The sequence below is a fragment of the Homarus americanus genome, unplaced genomic scaffold (genome assembly GCF_018991925.1).
Source record: "Homarus americanus isolate GMGI-L3 unplaced genomic scaffold, GMGI_Hamer_2.0 scaffold29373, whole genome shotgun sequence".
Lineage (NCBI taxonomy): Eukaryota > Metazoa > Arthropoda > Malacostraca > Decapoda > Nephropidae > Homarus > Homarus americanus.
Window position 1 is genome coordinate 663330 of NW_024736157.1, and position 19867 is coordinate 683196.

The 19867-nt window shown below is 45.1% G+C and overlaps 1 protein-coding gene across 2 annotated transcripts in view; it reads left to right on the forward strand.

Moving 5' to 3' along the window:
• The first annotated feature begins 3440 nt into the window (after positions 1–3440).
• Positions 3441–19867, forward strand: part of LOC121872099 (protein bric-a-brac 1-like) — a 117553-nt gene continuing 101126 nt past the window's right edge. For both annotated transcript variants that reach the window (XM_042374785.1, XM_042374786.1), the window contains exon 1: positions 3441–3484. In XM_042374785.1, coding sequence (XP_042230719.1) covers positions 3466–3484 — 19 coding nt within the window. In that variant the 5' untranslated portion in view covers positions 3441–3465. The remainder of the gene's footprint in view (positions 3485–19867) is intronic.

The window sequence follows — 19867 nt, forward strand, 5'->3', positions numbered from 1 at the left end:
TGTATCTCCTTCCCTGTCTTCCATCTTCCTCCTAAGCTCCCTCCCTCTCCCTATAAACTATAAAGACTTTTCCCTCTTTCTCCCCTCTGTTCACTTTCTACCTCCCCTCCCTCTATCATCCCCCACCCCTCTCACCCCCTCCCTCCCTCCCCCTCCCTCCCTCCCCCCCCTCCCTCCTTCCCTCCCCCCTACAAAAATAAAAGTGTTATCCTTCTGAGGCAGAATAAAGGCATATAATTTTATTGTACAGTAAATAAGGCCCAACCAACCCTGGGGAATGTCACCTAACTCCTCCCCCTCCTCCTCTCCCCCCCCCCCTCCTCCTCCTCCCTTCCCCTCCCTCCTCCTCCTCTTCCCCCCCTCCCTCCTCCTCCTCTTCCCCCTCCCTCCTCCTCCTCTTCCCCCCCCCTCCCTCCTCCTCCCCTTCCCCCCTCCCTCCCTCCCTCTCCTTCCCTCTCCCTTCTCCTCCCCCCTCCTCCTCCTCCTCCTCCCCCTCCCTCCTCCTCCCTCTTCCCCCCTCCCTCCTCCTCCTCTTCCCTCTCCCTTCTCCTCCTCCCCTCCTCCACTACTAATATATTTTGTAAGGTCGCTTATCATTTAGTTTGTCGTGTCGCCTGTGACCTCTTTATCTCAGGTAATCCTTCGCATTGATTAAGTTTTACCTGTGACAAGTTTTGGTTCATATAAGAGGGGGTGGGAGAATTGTAATGGTGAGTGGGATGGGAGAGAGTGAGAATGGAGGAAAAGGGAAGGTAGGAAGGAAGATGAAGGAAGAAGGTGGGGAGAAAGGAGGGAAGGAGAGAGCAGGACTCTTTGTGGTGTTCTTAAGGATAATTTTTTTACCAAACACTAAACGAATTAATTGTTCTGTTGTTGATGTTTATTTGTTTGCTTGTTTGTTGTTTAATGAGTGTTGTCACCAATACCACCAACACCACCTACCACAATCATCTCCTCTACTACTATTATCACCAGTACCTACCTATCTCTCTCTATATACTTTTACCACCACAGCCTACACTATCACCACCATCTACTATCACCCACCTCCACTATCACCACCTACTATCACCCACCTACTATACTTACACAACCTACCTATACCATACTACCACCTACTTCACCACCACACACACTTACTCTTTACCCTATCACACACCTACACACTCTTTTACCCACCACACACCACCACCTACACCACCTACCACCTTATACTATCACACCTACCACTATCACATATCACACACACCACCTACTATGCTTTTACCCACTATCACCACCATCTACCACTATCACCACCACCTACCACTATCACCACCACAACAAACACCCCAACATTGTTTTATTTTGTAATTCATTCATCGAAGTCTGTGACCGCTAAAATACGGACTCTTTCACAATCCAATATCATTCATTCATTCATTCTCCTGTGACGGATGTGCTGTGATATGATGTGACGGATGTGCTGTGATATGCTGTGACGGATGTGCGGTGATATGCTGTGACGGATGTGCTGTGATATGATGTGACGGATGTGCTGTGATATGCTGTGACGGATGTGCTGTGATATGATGTGACGGATGTGCTGTGATATGCTGTGACGGATGTGCTGTGATATGATGTGACGGATGTGCTGTGATATGCTGTGACGGATGTGCTGTGATATGCTGTGACGGATGTGCTGTGATATGCTGTGACGGATGTGATGTGATGTGCTTTACCTCGTCCTTGTCTTTTTACACAAGCTGGTATCACCCATCAATAACAAGGTCATCGATAATAGTAAAAATACTACTACTACTACTACTACTACTAATAATAATAATAATCTATCGGCTTCTCCATAATAATAATAATAATAATAATAATATAATAATAATAATAATAATAATAATAATAATATAATAATAATAATAATAATAATAATAATAATAATAATAATAATAATAATACTCTCCCAGCCTCGCCCACTTACCGCTGGCAAGAATGACAGTCACTCGGACAAACAACACACTCGGCTGATAATAAATTACAATAATGTGTGGAAATGTATACATGACCCAATGACGTCACCGACACAGCTGTTTTTATGTGTGGAGAGGAAATGCCCGTCACATTGTAACCCCCCACCCCACTCCCTTCCCCTCTCTCCCTTCCCGTCTCTTCCCTCCTCTCCTTTTTCTCCATTCCCATCCCATTTCCTTCTCTTCCTTCCTCTCCCCTCCCCCTTTCTCTCTTTACTTCCCCTCCCCACCTCTCACTTTCCCTACTCTTCCCTCCCCTCCCTTCCCTACTCTTCCCTCCACCTCCTTTTCCCTCCCCTTCCTTCCCTCCTTTTCCCTCCCCTTCCTTCCCTCCTTTTCCCTCCCCTTCCTTCCCTCCTTTTCCCTCCCCCTTCCTTCTCTCTCTCTCTCTACCTCGTTCACTCTCTTACTCCACCCTCTACTTGCTTTGTCCAATCCCCCTCTCCCTCCCTTATCCAATCCCCTACACCTCCCCTTCCTCTCTTATGCCCCTTGACCTTATCCCTCCCTCCTCTTCCCCGCTCCTCCTTCCTCTCCCCCGCTCCCTCCCCTCCTCCTTCCCACACCCTCCCCTACACATGGTAAAGCCCCGGAAAAAAATCAACACACACACACACACACACACACTCACACTCACTCACACACACTCACACACACACAAGTCATTTCTTTTGCACATGGAAAACTAACGCTGGTTGTTATCAGTAGAGGGGCGGTGATTGTGTGTTCTCCTAAGATAACAAGTGTTCAGGTGAGCTGTTATCATTTACCTACTATAGAGGATGGTGGAACTTGAGGCGCCTTATCACCAACTACCGCCAGATCCTGTAGATTACCCATATGACGGTGTAAAATTGTAGTGACCAAAATGTGCAGGGATCACCTGAAGATTAGACACCCTAGCTTATTTCACCTTATGATTAAACACCTTAACCATACCTGGGAGGGTTAGGTAAGCGTTTGGGCGCCTAGTAATCTTCGGGTGATCCCTTGTTTAACCCTAATGAATACATCCCATGACGTGGACTATATTTTGGAGATAATGTTGTTGCTCTTGTTGTCAGGTTATTGGATTACACGCACCTGGATTATGCACACCTGGATTATACACAGCTGGGCTCGTAATTATAGGGTGTGGCAAAAGTTATACATGAATTTATATTCAAAATAACACAAAAAGTAGCTTGAACAATACTGTAGCATTGCTGTTGTGTTTCCACTTAACTCATATAAACTTACCTGTGTACATTATTATCGACAAAAATAGCAATAAAAGTTATGATATAATCCCTTTATGACTTGTTCTTTTTTCCTTTAACATTTAAGATAATGTTGGTAAATTATATCGTTTGATGGTATTGACTTGAGGTATAACTGTTGTCTATAATTTCTTGTTTTCTTCTCTTCATAGGCCAAGCTGCTGGAGTCTTCTCACCACTGGATGGGCACCTCAATGGCTGGTAAGTAAACACGGCTATGACGTCACCACACAAATCGACCCCCTCACAGCTACCGAAACATAAATTAAGACACGCACACTTATCTCCTAATGGCCTGGTGTGCCTGCCTTGGATTGGCTCGGTTTACCCGCCAAAATTTGCCCAATCAGCAGTGTTCCCGCCAAATGAGAGGTAATCGGGAGAATCTTGTGTGGGGAATAGTCGAGGATTCCAAAACCAATTTACAACCAACTGATTCGAAATGCTGCTCATTTAGACAACACTTTTTTGTAGTTGTCTAAAAGACGAGATGTTGTAGCTGTGGAGGAGGAAGCTGTGTTGACGTCATAACTACATTGTTTGACAATTAAGTGCTCACCAAAAAAAAAAAAAAGGGACAAAAATATACCAGTTTTAGCTTTGTCACTATCAGAGTGCTGGACTTAACTGTGTCAATATTGTCATATGAACTTTTTGGTGGACGCTCACTTGAGTCTTAGTACCCCACTTGGACTTCTTACTTCCCTGCATCTCTCTCACAAAAACATCCTCGTTTTTTTTTGTTTTCTTTTTTGATTAGAATGTTTTTTCTCTTTGGCAATTTTATAATTAAGTTTTGGTTTGGTTTTTACACACCTACACACTGTCTATCTAATACGGAAGCTCTACAATATAAACTTGTATATACTGAACATCAACTCTTAATATTCGCTGAGTAATCTTATCAGGGATTGGCATAGCAGTCCACGCTACTCCGTACATAACACACACACACACACACACACACACATTTCTTCTCTCTTCAGGTACCTCTGACCTATTTCGGACATGATTCACATTTATGTAAATTAAAAATAAAATAACGACTATTACCAGTGTTTAAGGTATATAATATCTATGAGGAGAAGGAAGAAGTTGCTGGCCTTCACCTCCCTCTATTCAGTTTACATTCTTTCATAAATACTTATATATACAACGCCGTAAGTTAGGGATCTGTTTATCAACCTCCATCATGACGGCGACCCAGATTCTTGGAGATTCTTAGCGTGGATTCTTTTTTTTTTCGTTTGTTTATTCCTCTACACGCGGGCCTTTTTTTATTAATAGGTCCCTCAACTTACTATACACAAAGATGGCGTCAAAATTACCCGGAGACTTTATTTGAATAGTTAAGGGAAGAAAATGCTATAAACTTACGAATCTTTGGGAAGGTCTCTTTTTAGGGATGAATCATGAGTAAGTTTTCATTTTAAGGCGAGAATCATAAGTAAATTTTCATTTAATGGAGTGAAAGAAACAGACTTGAGGTAAGAATGTTTGAGAATGTGGTGCGCTGGGTATTTCCTCTTAATTTAAACAGGTGGTGGGGGAGCCCTTGAGCCGTGACTTGAGTGGCTGCCTCAATTGTGTGAGTAGCCATTGACACAACTTCGATACATCCGTCATTGTTCTCCTTTCGTTGATTCGCTATTCAGAAAATGTATTTTAGTTATGATAGGAGACCGTGTATAAAAAAGAATCTTTTTAGTGTTGAGGGGGAGGTGAGGAGGAAGAGGAGGAGGAAGACAGTGAGTCAGTGACATGTTGATTTGGGAGGGAGCGCTCAAGAAGTGCTGCTCAAGGGATGTGTCTTGAATACCTGATTTTAAGGGGTTGTTGGTTCAGTTTAAGCGGATGACATTTTAGTTTAAGGAAATACTTCTGCTCAAGGGATGACTCTGAATGGCCACTCAAGAAGGCGAGAAATGCTTCCGCTTAAGACACAAATCAGAATTCCACCTTATCAGGACGGTGGTTCTGTTCAAGTGACCACTCAGAGTTCTTGAAGGTTCTGGTTCTGCCTGAGGGACAAAATCAGAACACTAGCTTGAGTGTTGGGTGAGGATAGGTGATGTCTCGGAATTCGGACTTGTATATTACAGGGTTGGCAGTGTGTTATCTTGTAAAGTGTTTACCTCAAGGCCTGACCTGTGTGACCGCCCCTTCCCTCCTCCTCTATCTTGGAGTTTTCCTTCATAAACGAGTGTTGGATGTGTGTCTGGGGGCGGGGGGGAGTGGGTCTGGGGTGTTGGGGAGGGTCTTGGGGTTTGTTGGGGAGGGGGTCTGTGGGTGTTGGGGAGGTCTGGGGGTGTTGGGGGAGGGTCTGGGGGTGTTGGGGAGGGTCTGGGGAGTATTGGGAGGGTCTGGGGTGTTGGGGGAGGGGTCTGGGGGTTGTTGGAGGAGGGGGGTCTGTGGGTGTTGGGGGAGGGGGTTCGGGGGTGTTGGGGGAGGGGTCTGGGGGTGTATATTTTAAATTATCATTGTACAGAATAAATTGGCTGAGTAAGATATTGATATTAGAATTCGTGTTTTTGGTCCGAGCTTCATAATCCGTATATATAAATAAATAAGATAGGATTTTATATATAGCTGGAAGTATATTTCTTTGTCTTTCGTTAAGTTTCATAAAGGTTTTTCTACATTTGCTTATCATGTAATCAAGAATTTTTATTGCCAATAATTTTCCGTAATTGTTGAAACACTGTAATGACTCAGCAACATGTAGTGTTTGCGAACAGTATATTGAAATGTTGGGTAGTGGGCGTTGTCTGATGTTTTTGTTGTAGTGGAGTATAAACGTCGGTATGGTGGGTGTTGGCCGGCTGTTTTGACAGATCGCTGTTGACCTCCGCTGTTTTTATAATTATTAATACTCACCAGCTCCGGTTCTCGCTGTGGCAGGTGGTCGTAGGCCCCACTGTAATATGAGAGAGGGGGGGGGGAGGGGGGTTTAGAGGCAAAGTGGCTGTCTGTACTTTATAATTAAGGTGTGATTGTTATGAAGCTGGCCTTAATCATGCCTAAGATTGAGAGTTTAATAATAGCTTTGTGGCATTTCTCGCCTGATCTTTTCTCTCTCTCTCTCTCTCTCCCTCTGTCTCCCCCCCCCCTCCGACAGAGACAGGTGGAAGTTATGTTGCTTTGGGCTGTTGTCGTTGTTTAGATTCACCTGGTCGTCCCTATTAATGAGACTTCCTACTACAAGTACAGGTAGGGTTAATAGACTTTCACCTTGTGGTGTTGAAGGCGGGCGTGTGCAATAGCCGAGATAATTTCGTAAACGCTAAAGGTCTCTCTCTCTCTCTCTCAGGTTAGTCATGTCAATGAAATCATGGCAGAATAATTATCCCTGCATCAGCATTCTCTAAGGTCTATTATGATGAATTATGATAATGTTGCGAACACTGCCTCACCCTCAACACACACACTCAACAAGCCGGCCAGACTGTGTGCGATATTTGGCTTGCAGATTTAATGGTGGCTTTAAAAGAAGAATTTATTACCTGCGCCATTATTGTGAATCTGAAACCGGTGTGTGCCCAACCTTGATAATGTGGCCGGTTAATACACCCGGCTGACGTCCGGAGGTCACTCGGCACACGCTCCGGATAAAAGCGACGGGTCGGATCCGGTTAATACGTATGTTAGGATTATTGGGGTGAGTTGGTTGGTGTGGGGCCCAGAGTCCGGTGCGGGCCGGGCCGGGCCGGGCTGGAGATGACCGGGGCGTAACTATAAAGATAGTAATTAAAGAGAGGGTGAGGCAATACAAAGATTATCCGAAGGTCATCAAATTCGTGCCTGGCCCTCGAGACGGACGTGGAGCTGCCCTGCCTCCTCCGACTGTCTTGCGTCTGTCTGTCTGTTTCTCCATCTGTCTGTTTTTATCCCTCTGTGTGTGTGTGTTACCAGTATATCCAGGATTCATCCGTTCCATTTCATTTGTGTGTCTGTCTGTCCGATCTCGCATAGTGTTGACGCCTCTCTCTCTCTCTCTCTCTCTCTCTCTCTCTCTCCAACATCTCATATCCCACCCTCCACCACCTCCGGCCCCCTCATTCCAACTTCTCTCCCCATTACCTACGATCCCGCTGTCTTCATCCTATTCCCCACTACCTGTACCCCCACTACCTGTACCCATACTACTTGTCCCCCCATGCCAACGTACTGTACGTCTCCCCACCTCCACCGCTGTGTCTTTCCTTTCTCACCCCCCTTCCCTCCCCCACCCTCCCCCACCCTCCCAATCTTGGCCCCCACCAGCTTGCCGGGTCGGGAGGGGTCGGGGAGAGAATCCACGCCCCCTCATTAGTTCTTGTTATTGTGTAATAGATTTTTCATTTTTAATATTAATTACAGGTTACATGGTGGAGATTAATGGTCGGAGTTATGGTCAGTGACAAAGCTTGATTAGTAGAATGATTGGCGATTAATAAAAAAGGGGACCTCATGATATTCAGAATGATTGGAGATTAATAACACCCCCTCCCACCCCCCTCTCCCCCCCAAAAAAAAAATACAGAGGTAAACTCACGATATTTAATGGTCGTTTTGGAAGTAGGTGTTGTTACTTCACCGAATATGACCCGTGTTTAGTGTTGACTCCCTCCTGCTGCTCAAGGCTTTTCCCCCTCTCTATTGTTACTCTTCCCGCGCAGTGTTGTGATGAACTGCGAGAGACACTGAACTCCCTGAAGGTTTGAAATACTGAAAGAATCAAAATAAGAATGAAGTTTACTGCCCTTCACATAAGATCCTAGACTTTGATTGTTAAACGCATGTATGTTAAGATATATATCCAAGAGCCGCAGGGTTACTAAATTTACGTTTGCGGTGGTCCGTATGTACTGTACTGTAGATTACGAGTTTTGAGTTAACGCTGTTGAATGCACGTGATTAGGGGCTTTGTTATGATAAGGCGTTACGCGCGTTTTGGGGGTGTGTGGTGGGGAGGGGAGGGGGGCTGTAGGTGAGTGTGTGTAGGTGGTGTGTGGGGGTGGTGCAGGTGGTGTGTGTGTGTGGGGGGGTGCATGTGGGTGGTGTGTGTGTGTGTGGGGTGGTGTGGGTGTGAGTGTGTGTGTGGGGGTGGTGTAGGTGTGTGTGTGTGGAGGTGGTGTGGGTGAGTGTGTGTGTGGGGGTGTGGGTGTGTGTGTGATGTGTTCATGCGTGTTGAAGAAAGTTAATCCCCGCTAAAGGTCGGAACTTTTATCATTATTACAGAATAAAAAGAAAGTACAGTTCTTCTCTTAAGCTTCTTTCTCATCTCCACTTATAGTTTTATTTGTGTCGACTCTCACTTGGTAATTGTTTTTGTTTCTCTTCAATTATTAGCTTTCCCCAGTTATCGTTGTTGTCTTCTCTCAGTTATCGTTGTTGTCTTCTCTCAGTTATCGTTATTGTCTTCTACCAGTTATCGTTGTTGTCTTCTCCCCAGTTATCGTCGTTGTCTTTTCCCAGTTATCGTTATTGTCTTCTCCCCAGTTATCGTCGTTGTCTTCTCCCCAGTTATCGTCGTTGTCTTCTCCCCAGTTATCGTCGTTGTCTTCTCCCCAGTTATTGTCGTTGTCTTCTCCCCAGCTATCGTTGTCGCTCTCTCTCGTCGTTGTCTTCTCCCCAGTTATTGTCGTTGTCTTCTCCAGCTATCGTTGTCGTCTCTCTCGTTAGTTATCGTTGTCTGTTATCGTTCTTCCAGTTATCGTCGTTGTCTTTCCCGTTATCGTTATTGTCTTCTCCAGTTATCGTCGTTGTCTTCTCCCAGTTATCGTTATTGTCTTCTCCCAGTTATCGTCGTTGTCTTCTTCGTGTTATAGTATCGTTGTCTTCTTCCCAGTTATCGTCGTTGTCTTTTTATCGTGGTTGTCTTCTCCCAGTTATCGTCGTCTTCTCTCAGTTATCGTCGTTGTCTTCTCCAGTATCGTTGTTGTCTTCCTATTATCGTCGTTGTCTTCTCCCAGTTATCGTAGTTATCGTCGTTGTTATCGTCGTTGTCTTCTCCAGTTATCGTTGTCGTGTTATCGTTGTCTAGATATCGTTGTTGTCTTCTCCCAGTTATCGTCGTCTTCTCCAGTTATCGTCGTTGTCGTCGTCTTCCCCAGTTATCGTTGTCGTCTTCTCCCAGTTATCGTCGTTGTCTTCTCCCAGTTATCGTTGTGTCTTCTCCCAGTTATCGTTGTTGTCTTCTAGTTGTAGTCATCGTCGTTGTCTTCTCCCTCATCGTCGTTTCTCCCAGTTATCGTCGTCTTCTCCAGTTATCGTCGTTGTCTTCTAGTTATCGTCGTTAGTTATCGTCGTTGTCTTCTCCCAGTTATCGTTGTTGTCTTCTCCCAGTTATCGTCAGTTATCGTCGTTGTCTTCTCCCAGTTATCGTCGTCTTCTCCCAGTTATCGTTGTTGTCTTCTAGTTATCGTCGTCGTCTTCTCCCAGTTATCGTCGTTGTCTTCTAGTTATCGTCGTTGTTATCGTCGTTGTCTTCTCCCAGTTATCGTTGTTGTCTAGTCGTCGTCGTTGTCTTCTCCCAGTTATCGTTGTTGTCTTCTAGATCGTCGTTGTCTTCTCCCAGTCATCGTCGTTGGCTTCTCCCCAGTTATCGTTGATATGTCTGCTCTTAGTTATAGCTATCGTCGTTGTCTTATCTCCAGTTATCGTCGTTGTCTTATCTCCTAGTCGTAGTTATCGTCGTTGTCTTCTAGTTATCGTCGTTGTCTTCTCCCAGTTATCGTCGTTGTTATCGTCGTTGTCTTCTTCCCAGTTATCGTTGTTGTCTTCTAGTTATCGTCGTTACCTTCTCCTAGTTATCGTCGTTGTCTTCTCCCAGTCGTATCGTCGTTGTCTTCTCCCAGTTATCGTCGTTGTTATCGTCGTTGTCTTCTCCCAGTTATCGTTGTTGTCTTCTCCCAGTTATCGTCGTTACCTTCTCCTAGTTATCGTTGTTGTCTTCTAGTTATCGTCGTTGTCTTCTCCTAGTTATCGTCGTTGTCTTCTCCCAGTTATCGTCGTTACCTTCTCCTAGTTATCGTCGTTGTCTTCTCCCAGTTATCGTCGTTGTCTTCTCCCAGTTATCGTCGTTGTCTCCCAGTTATCGTCGTTGTCTCCCAGTTATCGTCGTTGCCTTCTCCCCAATCGTCGGTGGTTGGTAGTTCCTCCTTTTCGTATCTCCTCATCTCGTATACCTCCGTTGTCTTGCTGTCTCCTCACTGGTTTCTTTAGCTGTTACCGCTGTTGATCCCTTCCCTGTGACCAAGAAGGCTGTTGCAGCTTTCATTGATGTTACTGTTATTGTTTAGGAACCTTTAATTGCTGCAGATTATTATCATTGTTGTTTTTATATTTGCTGTTATTTCTTGTACTATTATAGATGATTTGTCGCGGTAGGTTATTGCTGTCGTCGTGGTGCTGGTGTTGTAAACTGCTGTGGGATCTGTTAACTGCTGCAGGAGCTGTTAACTGTGGCAGGAGCTGTTAACTACTACAGGAACTGTTAACTGCTGCAGGAGCTGTTAACTGCTGCAGGAGCTGTTAACTGTGGCAGGAGCTGTTAACTACTACAGGAGCTGTTAACTGCTGCAGGAGCTGTTAACTGCTGCAGGAGCTGTTAACTGTGGCAGGAGCTGTTAACTACTACAGGAGCTATTAACTGCGGCAGGAGCTGTTAACTGCTGCAGGAGCTGTTAACTACTACAGGAGCTGTTAACTGCTGCAGGAGCTGTTAACTGCTGCAGGAGCTGTTAACTGTGGCAGGAGCTGTTAACTACTACAGGAGCTGTTAACTGCGGCAGGAGCTGTTAACTGCGACAGGAGCTGTTAACTGCGACAGGAGCTGTTAACTGCGACAGGAGCTGTTAACTGCGACAGGAGCTGTTAACTGCGGCAGGAGCTGTTAACTGCGACAGGAGCTGTTAACTGCGACAGGAGCTGTTAACTGCGGCAGGAGCTGTTAACTGCGGCAGGAGTTGTTAACTGCGGCAGGAGCTGTTAACTGCGGCAGGAGCTGTTAACTGCGGCAGGAGCTGTTAACTGCGGCAGGAGTTGTTAACTGCGGCAGGAGCTGTTAACTGCGGCAGGAGCTGTTAACTGCGGTAGGAGTTGTTAACTGTGGCAGGAGCTGTTAACTGCTACATACGGCCGCATAAAGCCAAGACTCACAAACGGCCTGTTGCTGACTAATAGCATCTTGTCACAGAGGGAAACGAGACCTGATAATTTAGTAATATATTCCTGTTATGGGGGTATTAATTATCACCTGGGCTCACTGCACCTGCTGAGCCGCCATATTTGTCTGGCAAGTCATCAGCTGTGCAGAGATAAACAATGAGTGACGTCATCGAGGGTGTATAGGGAGCAGTTGTATAATTCGTATTTCTGGATAGATAGATAGATACCTCCATAACACTAGCGATACACAGCGACCAGCGATACACAGTGACCAGCGATACACATCGACCAGCGATACACAACAACTAGCAAATCGTGTGGTACAGTACTGTCCTTCCCTAAGGTAGACCAATAGTAATTTAGACGCCGGGAGATAATATGATATTACTGATGAAGCGAGATGTTGCTTGTTATATATATATGTGTGTGTGTGTGTGTGAATAAGTATGTTTTATTATTTTTCATGCTAATGCATTGAATAGATTAAATGATATATATATATATATATATATATATATATATATATATATATATATATATATATATATATATATATATATATATATATATCATCAAACACAGACGCCGACCAAGCATCATCAACTTCCACGGTGAATACAAGTCAAAGGAAACCAGTACATATTCAATTTAGAAACTTGAGCAAGAGCTGATTGAAATAGTATTAATGAGGAGGCCGGACTGAGCGCTTGACGATGCAGTGTTCGCCCTACACGAGTAAAGATTTAATTAACTGCCTTAACGAAACCTCGGCTTAAATGTTGCACGTTAGGTACCGGCTTTGAGGAATACAGATGGGGGTGGAGGGAAGGAGGGAGAGGAGAGAGGACGGGGGGAGGAAGGTGAAGGAAGGAGGAGGAGGATGAGCTGGGTGGTGGTGAGGCAGGGGGGGAGGAGGAGGAAATGAAATTAATGAAAGTAATCAGAGTTACAAGCAAGAAGAAGTAAACAAGAGTTGTGAGGGTAAATGTAGATGAGGCTGCTGAGGGGAGCTGGGCTGTAGAAGTGAAGTGAGGCGAGGCAACAAAAGTCATAGGTAGGAGAAGAAATAGTGTGGAAGAAAGCCTATAGCAGTCCTTGAGCGTCGGCCCGTTACTATTGATAACTGTGGTAGGAATCCAAGAGACCAGCTTTATGGAGGTGACACGACCCCCAGGCAAGTGTTTTAATGGAACACCTGTGTGCACCTGTTGGCCAACACTGCCTTACCTGGCGGTGTTGTGTCAGGGAGGGATAGCGACCAGGATGGAGTACAGAGAGCGGGAGTGGAAGAAGAGGGATTAAAGGGAAGGAGGGAGGGGGGGATTACAAGAGGTGGGTGAGTAGTAGAGAGAAGTGAGGGAAGTGGAGACTGAACACGAGGAAGATTAGTTAACAACTTTATTATATAAGGAATAGATATATGGAGCGACAGTGAGAGAGAGACAGAGATATGATGTGAGAACAAAACACACACACCGGTAAAGAGAGTGTAAGTAAAGCACGAGAATAAACATACTTACTGACGGAGAGAGAGAGAGAGAGAGAGAACAAACCCCTCATCGAAGCAGTCCCTCAAGTCGTATTCTAGGATTGAGGTCTTTGTTCTCATAATCAGTGAGAGTAATAAAAGTCTTATCACACTGTGCTTATGAACGTTATATTATAATGGAAAGTGATAACCTATCGTGGCATATCAACATGGCAGACTTACACAATGGCAGCCGCTCATGTGTGGAAGGGTCTAAGCAGCACCCGCCCACCACAAGCCAAGATCGACCCTCGGCTGCGGTGACTTGTGGCTCATTTTGCCAGTGACCGGATGAATGCAAATACATCGGATTATGCCCATAGGAAATTTGGGGAACCTGAGAGGGTGGTTGTGGAATAGTTTTTGATATATTTGTGTAATTCATCCAGCATGTTGGGTTGTGTAGAGGAGGTGTGGTGGTTGTTAGGTGTGTGGTGGTGTTGAGGAGGGTGAAGGGAAAGCGAGCCCCGACCATACTCTCCAGCGCAGATGTTGATTAAGTGACGTCTGGCACCCATATGGCAAGACGCACGCTAGGCATACAAGACAGGCCCCGCTCTGATACATATGGCAACATTTACTATACACAGAGTTGCTTATATGAGACCAGAATGGGAGGTGTTAAATCATTTTATGGCAGTTTTATCTCGACTGACCTTTCATCTGTGTCTGTAAGGTGTAGGGGACTGGTGGGGGGAGATTTCACAGGTCATGTAGGGAGTTTTTGTGGAGGTTAATATTAATCCCTGGGAGGAACAGCCCCAGCCAGCCAGCCAGCCGGCCGGGGTCAGGGCTGACTGCAATCCTCCGTCAAATACGAGGCGAAAATAATGAATTAAAACCTTAACCGGCCACCCCGACGACTGAGCGGCCATTTGTATTGTTCAGAGGGATCTATTCAGCTTTGCAATTTCGAGTCATTTATTTCTTTCAGTGCGTCTATTATTATATAACCATTACACCTGATATGAATAAATGAGTCTGAGAAGGGACGGTTGCAATGCCTTATCAAAATAATTAATCTTGAGGCCCTCCGGAGCTCATGTCATCATCATCATTATCATCGCCCTCATCATCATTATAATGCCTCTACTCCCCCAAAGTCGTCACCGCCACTTTTCACTTCATGTCATTTCCGTGGCATTGTCCCATCGTGTAGGACTTCAGCATGGGGTCGCGTTTATATATATTTCATTGTCTAGAGTGTGTGCTCCCCTGGTGTCGACCTTAAGGCGCTCCTTTACGGCGTCGCGTTCGTCTATGGTGTAAACAATGTGACGTAATGATAGATTGGCAAGGGGAGACTCGTTTTTCTTGTTGCCAGTCTGGATTCGTAGGCTCAACTTTTTATTTACCTTTCTTTTTTTTACCCTGACGTGTTGAGGTTGTGGATATCTTCTTAAGGTTTGTTTCGTGATAGTGTGGACGTTGATGATTCGTGGAGACGTGTGGTTAGGCGATTGAGCTTCGTGAGATACCGAGTCCCGTATAAGTAGAAGTATACGTAATTACCTTAATAAACAGAGTAGGAATGTTTTGTAGATAATTATATTGCGAATGTAGTAATTTTAGCATACTGAATTGTTTAATAAGTGTTACGGACGGGTTGGGAAAGGTGTTTTAGTAAGACGATAGTAATATACTGCTGTGTGAGGCTTGTTATTACTTCCACAAATATGACTCAGTACGAAACATTATGACACAGCAGCTGGAACGTACTTTTAATAGTGAAAAAGTAGTTCTCATCAATATTAGATTATAATTACTTGATATAAAAAAGATAAGTCAATGAGCCGTCATTATTGCATATAATATTAATAACTTTACATTTAATGACCGGTATATGAAGTAGAAGCAATAATGGCGACTTCACTCTTAACTAAAACACGATGATTTATGTTAAATTACTCGTTCATTTTAACGTCATAGTTTCTGCACCATTAATATTACTAGTTATTGATGTTAAGTAGAACATAATGGAATTGATATTAGCATTTATTATTAAGTAGACCCGCATACGTCGACGGTGACCTGTGAATAATGTCTTGGTTCACACTTTGGTAAAGTGATACAAAGGACCTCCCAGGGTGAAAGGGTGGAGGGAACGATGTATAGGGTGATGATAGAAGAAATAGGGTGAGGGAGCCTATGTACGGATTTAAGGGTGAAGGGAGTAAGGTGAGGGAGCCCATGCAGAGGGAGGGAGGGAGGGAGGGAGGTAGGGTGGGAGGGTAAGGGGGGAACACCGCCTCAGGGCCTCACCATCTGGTCATAGTCAACACCACAAGTCTGTATTTGGTTCTTTACTTCCTGCCCTCTTCACCATACAAGCGTATTTCTCCAGGAATCACCACACCCTCCGACCCTCCCTTCCTTCTTTCCCCCATTCTTTCCTTCCTTCTTCCCTCCCTCGTCTCCCTCCCTCCTCTCCCCCTCCCTACCTCCTTTCCTCTTTCTTCCGCGCCCTCACCCACCTTCCTTCCATTTCCCCCCTTTTGTTTTTGTTGGGGAGATAGGAAGAGGCAGATAAATTAAAAGTTGGAAAAAAAAAATAATAAGCTGGTTTTTTTTCTTCTGTTTTACTCCCTTCATTCCCCTTCCTTTCCCTCATATTCCTCTCATTCCCTCCCCATTACATTTTGTTTTCCTCTTATATTCCCCTCTTCCACTACCTTGTCCCATTTTCTTCCTCTTTTCCTCCCACTTTCATCCTCTCCCCTCCTCGTCTCCTCTCTCCCACCTCGTCTACTCTCCCCCACCTAGTCTCTTCTCCCCCACCTCCCCCTCCCCATTCCAGCCATTAAACATGCGTCCCTCCACCTGCCATTAGACAAAGCCTCCCTCCCTCCCCTCTCCCTACATACGTACACCTGGTCAGTGTTGTGGTGGCGTTGCTTCCCTACTTATGTAAATCAATTTTATACACCAGTGGTCGCCCGTACAGCGGCACCAGGCAAATACCGAGTCCGATTCTGATTTTACCTGCTTGTGGGGGTGGGGGGAGGGAGGGTGAGGGAAGGGAGACCGAAAATAAGGGAAGGGGGAAGTTGGGGAAGCGAGGGGTAAAATGAGGGGGAGGAGAAAAGAGGGAAAGGGAAGTATAGAAAAGGGAGAGATGAAAAGATAGGAGGGGGGAGAAAAGAGAGGGAGGGGAATGAAAGTGAGTAATTGGAGGGTAGGGGTTGAGAGTGTGTGTGGGAGGGGGAAGGAGAACGTGTATGAGAGGAATATTCGTGACAGATGAAGTCGTGACGGATATTATTATGAACCAAAGATGTTATTCAGATTTTAATATACAGATTTTAATTTTAGTATATAGTTAGAGTGAAGTGTTGGTGGCATATATACAGATTTCGATTTAATTCAGAATTGTACGTTCAGATTTCGGTATACGGTATATGGAACCACTTGAAGATTAACCCCTAATTTTATTTTACCTGAGATGATTAAAGACCCTAACGCTACCTGAGGGTTAGGTTAGGTTAGATATTTGGTTGTTAGGTTAGGTTAGATTAGATAAGATAAGATACAGTATTTGGTTGTTAGGTTAGGTTAGGTTAGATATTTGGTTGTTAGGTTAGGTTAGATATTTGGTTTTTAGGTTAGTTTTAGGGTGGTTGGTCTTCACGTGAAATAAGCTTGGGGGAGTCAGGTGGCCCCAGTAGAGGTGGAGTGTTAGGGGAGCAGCAGCAGTGACCAGAGGGGTAACGTCCGTGTCATTATCAGACTCGTGATAAACATACAAAGAATTACTTGTTTCTCGTCCTGGCCGGAGAGTTCTTACTTCACATCCACAGTGGTGATTAATGAGGGTGTAGTATGTGTGTGTGTGTGTGTGTGTGTGTGTGTGTGTGTGTGTGTGTGTAGGCAGGCAGGCAGGCTGTGTGCGTGTGCGCAGGTGTAGCTAGGGTGTGTGTGTGTGTTCCTGAGCAGGTGTAGTCGGGTCGGTACTCATGACTGGAGATAGGACTTCGCTATCATCATTATTTTAGGGACTGCCTGCTGTTGTCAGGAAGGATGGGGATGAAAATGGGAAGATGGTAAGATAGAGATACAAAGAGGAGAGGGAGTGGGTGTAGGGGCGCTGATGGGTTTATATCGTGGGGAGTCAGTCACCTTCTTCCTCTATCCCCATCTTTCTCTCACGCCTACCCAAGTTCAACTCTCTCTCTCTCTCTCTCTCTCTCTCTCTCTCTCTCTCTCTCTCTCTCTCCCCACAATCCCTCATTTCTTCCCTTCTACCCCCACCCAACTCCTCCCTCTCCTCCCTCCCTCCCTCCTCCCTCCCCTCATTTCTTCCCTTCTACCCACCCACCCAACTCCTCCCTCTCCCTCCCTCCCCCAGAACAGCACAAGAATATAATTTAGCGGCCAGGAAATAGATTGCCAAATTATTACTTCGGCTCCAGGCCCAAATGAGGCGGCCTAAAAATGCCCGGGTATTTATTATGGCCGAGTTATCAAAACACCTCATCTTGCCGCCGCTTACGCCCCTCTTACCTGTCATGGCCCTGGATTATCCTCCTCCCTCCCTCCCTCCCACTCACTCACTCCTCACTCCTCTTTTCTCTCTGTCTCTGTCAGTCCTTCATTCACTGTCTCTCTTTCACATTATTGTTTTCATTCTCGTCTCCAACTGTGCTTGTCATTTTCTCACTCGCCCTCACTCACTCACTCACTCACTCACTCACTCACTCAAAAATATTAGTCGCACACTTTCACCTTTGCGTTCACTCATCCTCGCTCTCTCTCACTTCCTCACATTTTCATGTCAGGGTTCACTATCGCCCCTCTCCTCCCTCCCACCCCCCTCTTCCATCTCCCTTCCCCTCCTTTCCTCTACCTTCCACCTTCCTTCCCATTCCCTCCGCTCTACCTCCCGCCCCCTCCTCTACCTCCTCTCTCTTATCTCCCTTGCCTACTCTATTTTCCCTTCCCCCTCCCATACACAAACTCTCGCTCATCTTCCTCAGTAGAGCGCGTCTCTCCCCCACCCCCTCCCCGCCGTCCCATCCCCTTCCCACCTTTCCTCCTCGGCCGTCACGCATTTATCACGGCATTATTCTTCATTTATCATAGCATTATTCTTCATTTATCATCCTTTATCCCCGTTGCCCGTGTCCGGACCTCGGCTGAATGGTCCGCGCCGATTTGTAAGTCTTTAGGTTGTGGTTGTTGATTTCTGCTGTGAGGTTTAAGATGTGGTGTGGGCGGGGTGGGATGTGGGTGGTGTAGTGGGGTGGTGGATGGTGTGGGTGGTGTTTGGTGTGGGCGGGGTGGGATGTGGGTGGGATGGTGTAGTGGGGTGGTGTTTGGTGTGGTCGTGGTGGTATATGGTGTGGGTGGATACTGTGGTGTTGGTGTGAGTAGTGGTAGTGTAGGTGGTAATAGTGCAGACAGGTAAACATAAAAAAAAAGATTTAGTTATAAGTGTGGATAGGAGTGAGTCAGGGTGAATCAGGGTGAGTTATTAGCGTGTAAGGTGATGAAGTATACAGGATTTGGTGGCAGCGGTGGGATTGTGCAGAGACGAAGAAAAAAATAGTGACATGAGAAAACGTAATGGATGAAGGCAGCAAATGAAGGAAAGCCAGGCTGAGTAAATGAGTGTTTATGATGAATGGATAAAAGAAAAGTAGAGATGAAACAAATTATGTAAGGAAAAATGCAGAAAAAAAATTAAACTGTTTTCTGAGTTTACATACAACATTAGTAATAAACACCGTTATATAAGTGTATTAATGAAAATAAGTTACACCCAAATACGGAAATACACTCATACACACAGACGCCCGAAGGAGAAGTTCCTCTCAAGGGAAATGTTATAAAAAAAAAAAAAACTTTGGACGTGTATGGAAAATGGCTGGATTGATGCCTCGTCATTTAGTTGGTTCAAACTTATTAATCACCTCGCGGAGTTTCTAGCTCATTAAGTTTGGTAATTAGTCAAAAAACATCAATAGAATGAATGATGACTCCGGAAATGTGATGCCAGACTCCCCTGTATTTAACTCTATTGGTTGTGTTAATTGAGATATTACAGGTATATAGTTATATAGGTATAATGTATATACTTGTATGTATCTGTAATTATATGACACCTGTGTGAGGAGGTGTTGACGTTTTACAGTTTGTGTGGTGTACAGTATGTGTATTAGGTGCGGGTGTAGCTGGGTGTAATGTAATGAGGGTGTAGGAGGGTGTGTGGAGGCAACCCCTTGGACTTGGCCCGAGGATTAATGTAGGCAGTGATGAGTAGTGTGAACATAAATTATCGTCACTTCTCGCTGACCTTCTTTATCATCCCCTCTTATTTATCTCCTCTTCATCACGCCACTATTTATCTGTTCTCCTTCACACCCCATCTATATTTATATGTTCTTTCTCATCATGACCTTCGTTGTTTATTTATACTGTCCTACAGATCTCTAGCGTTCGTGAGCAGTGTAGTCGGCTAGCACCACAACTCTCCTGACGTCATCACCTCACTGACCAATAACGTGCCATGGTTGTTTTACTTAGGATATTTTTTGTAACACACAAGAAAATTCCGAGAAGCAAAAAAGGAAAAAATAATATATGCCGTCATCTTATTGGAAGGTTCTTGGCATAGCTGGGTTTAGCTTGGCCTGCGCAGCTCTCATTAAAATAGTTTCGACACATTACTTAGCAAGAAGTCCAGTTTTATGAGCAGTTACATGAGCAGGTCGACGTCTTAAGGTGGTATAGAAAGACTCGGTTAGGCAGCATCCAGAGAGAGAGATTCAGCATTATTATTATTTTAAAGAGGAATTAAATAAGCAAACGAATCGATGTGTTTCGAGACGGGTTCGTTTATTGATCCGAAGCAGGACTTACAAACAACCCCCCCCAACACACACATCCGAGATGAGCGCCAACACATA